This window comes from Haliaeetus leucocephalus, unplaced genomic scaffold (assembly GCF_000737465.1).
Source record: "Haliaeetus leucocephalus isolate CR32 unplaced genomic scaffold, Haliaeetus_leucocephalus-4.0 Scaffold0, whole genome shotgun sequence".
In the NCBI taxonomy this organism is placed as follows: Eukaryota; Metazoa; Chordata; class Aves; order Accipitriformes; family Accipitridae; genus Haliaeetus; species Haliaeetus leucocephalus.
Window position 1 is genome coordinate 10,120,647 of NW_010972436.1, and position 4,007 is coordinate 10,124,653.

Here is a 4,007-nt window from a genome sequence, read left to right on the forward strand (position 1 = left end):
CCCGCCCGCCCCACGGCGGCGGCTCCGCCTCGTCGCGGCGATCAGCTGCGCGCGCGTCACGTGGGCGCGTGTCGAAGGTCACGGCGCCCACAATGGAGCTGTCGGCGTACGCGCAGGGCGGGTGGCGGTTGTTGGGTGACCCCCGCCGTTTCCCCCGCCGTCCTTACGCCGCTCTCCTCCGCGCCGCTTTCCGCAGCCTCCTCCGTCACCCGCAGAGCGGGTTGGGTAAGGCGTGGGGAGAGGAGGCGTGGGGGGCGGTGAGGGCCGGGTTCTTTCCTCCGGCGTCGCCACGCGTGTCTCCCGCGTCCACACGCGCGTGCCCGTGGTGCGTTGGCCGGTGGCCACCACCCCCCCCGAACACACACACACACACACACACGGGGCGGCTCCCACCCGGAGCGTCACCCGTGGACGGCTCCAGGGTGCCGCTGCGCGGGGTGTCATCGCTAATGCGCGCCTGCTTCCTTACAGCTGAAACCCGCCCAGAATTATTTGGGGGGGGGGGGTTGTCGGGGTCCCCCGCGCGTTCGTGTCCGCGTGGCGGGGCAAGGAGGCGGCTTTTTCGCTGCGAGCGTGTTTGGTCGGCTGTTTTTTCGCGCGTGGACGCTTCCCGCGGCAAGCCCGGCTTGCGAGTACAGGGCGGCGCAATTAATTCGGTGGTGTTAATGACACCGCCGCCGCCTCCGCGGACGGAGGGAGCCGCCGGTGCCCGCGGCCGGGCAGCCCCCGTCCCCCGCCTGGCCGGGGGCTCCGGCTCCGCTCCTCGGCGTTGGCGACGGGCTTGCGAGAAGCGCGGACGGGGCTTGGAGAGGAAATTGAGGTTTTCCTTCTTTTTTTTTTTTTTTCTTTTTTTCTCCTCCTCCTTTTTTTAATGGGAAGGAGATGGAGAGGCGGCGGGGCGTGCAGCGCCGGGCAGCCCCGCCTGGTACGGCTTGCAGCAGCCAGTGCTTCAGCCCCTCTCCTCCTCCTCCTCCTCCTCCTCACACCTTGCCTGCTTGCTCCGTCCTTTCGCTCTAAAACACCAAATGTGTTTCATTTTGAGTTTTTTTGTGGGAAAGATAGCCCGTTCAAAGGGCGCGCAGCAGCTCTTGGTATTGTGTGCGGGGATTTGGCAAATAAGTGTGTCATCAGTAATTCATTTATTTTAGACGATCCAGACCTGAAAGATATTGACCCTACGGTATTAAAACATTGCCATGCTGCGGCTGCAACATGTATTCTGGAGGCAGGAAAGCAGAAAGCCGACATATCTGCTATAAGGTACAAATACTTTGAAGCTACCCCATTTCTCTAGCAGTTGTTACTTTAAACTGTACTGCTGAGTTAACAGAAAACTAATAAATTCTTTCTCCCTATAGCACGTGTCTTGAGGACTGTAAACTGGACAAAGAGAGAATAGAACAATTTTGCACCGAATATCAGGTTTTTAAACCAATTTTAACCTCTTTATGTTTTCTTTCTCTCGCAGGGATTTATTGAATCTAGCAATTTTTTTTTTTTTCCCCAGAAAAACAAGGATGCATTGGAAATCCTGTTGGGAAGGTAGGTCAATCAGTGAGCACAGATAGATAGTTTCAATTTCAGCTACTTTGAAGCTGTCCTGGGAAACACCTATGCATACTTTAGGTGATGAAGAAATATTGTTCCATTAAAAAAAAAAAAAATTTCTACATTTTTAACAAACTTCAGACAACAGCTCTTGAAATTTATCTTCCTCCTTTCAGAATTCTACTCTTAAGAAACTTTTTTAATTTTTCAAAAGACATTACAAGGATCATAAAAAAGTTCTTTATTAATGGACAGCTTGAGAAAATGACATTTTCTTTTAGTGCAGGGAACTTGTAACTGTTGTGTCTTTCAGCATAGGCAGATCTCCTCTCCATATAACTGATGTGTCTTGGCGCTTGGAGTATCAGATCAAGGTAATTTTAACACATCAAGGTGTCTCTCCAGTCTGTTTCGGTGCTGAGACCTGACTTTTTCCTATGCTCTTTGTTTTTAATTTAGAGCAATCAACTTCATAAAACTTACCAGCCTTCCTACTTGGTGACCTTAAACGTAGAGGTACTGTATTCCCAGCACCCTCAGAGGAAAAAATGCAATTTCACGATGTTTTTTTTAATAAAACATGCATTGTTGGTTGTTTTTTTCTTCAGAACAGTGATTCAGGATCACACCCAGATGTTAGTTTTAGTTGCACGATGGAACAACTACAGGTACTTCTTTCCTTCATCATTGTTTCTATGCTTGGCTCTAGTTGTGTATGTAAATGTTTTTAACAACTTGCCAATCAAAATGAAATTATATATACTGTTATTAAAAAAAAAAACCAAAAAAAAAAAAACAGGACTGGGAGGGTAGGGGAGAAACTTCTATAAAAATTATCCAAGTGTAGTTTTCCTGTCTGCTCAAATAAAGTTGCAAAGTAACTGATTTTAGTTGCATGGGGAGTGTTTTACATACGTTCATAAATATTTTGTCTGTTTTCATAACTGTAATATATATATATATATATGGGAGGACATACATCATTTTTCTGAAACTCTGATTTCCCCGTGCTATAGAGAAATGATTAAAGAAGCTGGTTCAATGATTTAAGTGTGTCATTATTAAAAATAGAGAACGAGCTGAAGGCTCTTCAGTGGTGTTAATGACATGTAAGAAACGTACTGAAACAAACGTTGATCTTTGTTTAGCGATTTAAATGTGTAACTGAACAATAGGGGTATTGTAATGCTTGGAAGTGACCAAACTGTGGAGGATTGGGAAGAGGGGTTGGGGGGAGAGGAAAAGCAAGATATTAAAACTTCAGGTTTACACCTCTGCTTTTCTAACGTGTACCTCAAAAGTCGTCCTTTTCTTACTAATGTGTTTTTAATCGGTTTGCTGACTTAGTTAAATCTGACGTGCTTTGGCTGGAGAACGGTCCTAGTACAAAATAGCACTCCAAATATTTTCAGTATTTTAGAAATGTATATAGTACTTCAAAGCCTAGAGCGAATGTCAGCGTTGGCCATCTTAACGATACCGATAAAATCTACGTGTTAAGAGTAGTGATCTATTTTAGTGGATAATGTATGTTAAAAGGTGTTTTCCTTCAGTTCCCACTTTGCTTACTACATTGTAAAATAGGGAGCTATTTAATTACTCGCTGGCATTGTTCATCAGTTGCAACGTTTCTTTGTGGTATAAGGTGCTGGTTTCCCTTGCCTCTCTCTCTCTGTGTAAAACAAATATTCTGTTCCTCTAGCTGACCTTTTAAAAAACGTGTTTATCCTAAGACAGTATTTCATCTCTTAGGATTTAGTTGGAAAACTAAAAGATGCTGCAAAAAGTCTAGAAAGAGCGACTCAGATGTGATTGAAGGAAGGTGTCAGCCTGCTGAGCTGAAGTACTCTCATTCCTGAGTGTCTTCTAAATGACAAATGTCTTTCATCTCTTGATGCAAACTGTTCTCTTTTTTTTTTTTTTTTTTTAAGTCCTTGGATGCGAATTAAGTGAAATAACTTTTTTATGACCGGACTTGGTATTCCTTGCTCGTGTCATATTTTTTTTTAATTAACTCTTGTTAAGTAGTTGCTTAACTGTCATGTCTTCAAAGCATTCCTTCTATTTAACTTTGTGTATTTTTAGAATTGTCACGGATTATTTTTCTGTGGGATCTAATAAAGTTTATTCGCTCCCGTTCTGCAATTTCTGTGGGTGAATTAGCTGTGCCTAAAAGTAAGATGCTAAACGTTAGACCGGCTCGGTGAGGCGAAAATCCCTTCCTCCCGCGCCGCGGCGACGGCGCCTTTGCTAAACTGCCCACCGCGGCTTTGTTATTCCCCTCCAACCGCTCTTACGTCCTCCGCGCGAGTCCGAGCCCGGTCCCGGTCCCGGTCCCGGTCCCGTGCGAATTGCCGGAGCCGGGGCGCCTGGCGGAAAGCCGGGGCTCCGCGGGGCTGAGCGGGAGAGCCGGCTGCCGGCTCCGCCTCGACGGCGTCTCCCCCCCTCGCGGGGCCGCT

At 46.6% G+C, this 4,007-nt stretch overlaps 1 protein-coding gene across 1 annotated transcript; it reads left to right on the plus strand.

Annotated features, from left to right (window-relative positions):
• The first annotated feature begins 76 nt into the window (after positions 1–76).
• Positions 77–3,663, plus strand: COMMD3 (COMM domain containing 3). Its single transcript, XM_010580301.1, has 8 exons — positions 77–225; positions 1,149–1,260; positions 1,359–1,422; positions 1,508–1,542; positions 1,862–1,922; positions 2,008–2,064; positions 2,157–2,216; positions 3,301–3,663. Exons 1-8 carry the CDS (start codon positions 93–95, stop codon positions 3,358–3,360), a joined length of 582 nt encoding a protein of 193 aa, XP_010578603.1. The 5' UTR covers positions 77–92; the 3' UTR covers positions 3,361–3,663.
• Positions 3,664–4,007: the final 344 nt, after the last annotated feature.

Coding starts and splice junctions, on each gene's coding strand:
- COMMD3 (XM_010580301.1), top strand. CDS start 93: ATGGAGCTGTCGGCGTACGCGCAGGGCGGGTGGCGGTTGTTGGGTGAC. Junction 1,423..1,507: donor AATTTTGCACCGAATATCAG/GTTTTTAAACCA, acceptor TTTTTTCCCCAG/AAAAACAAGGATGCATTGGA. Junction 1,923..2,007: donor GCTTGGAGTATCAGATCAAG/GTAATTTTAACA, acceptor TTTTTAATTTAG/AGCAATCAACTTCATAAAAC.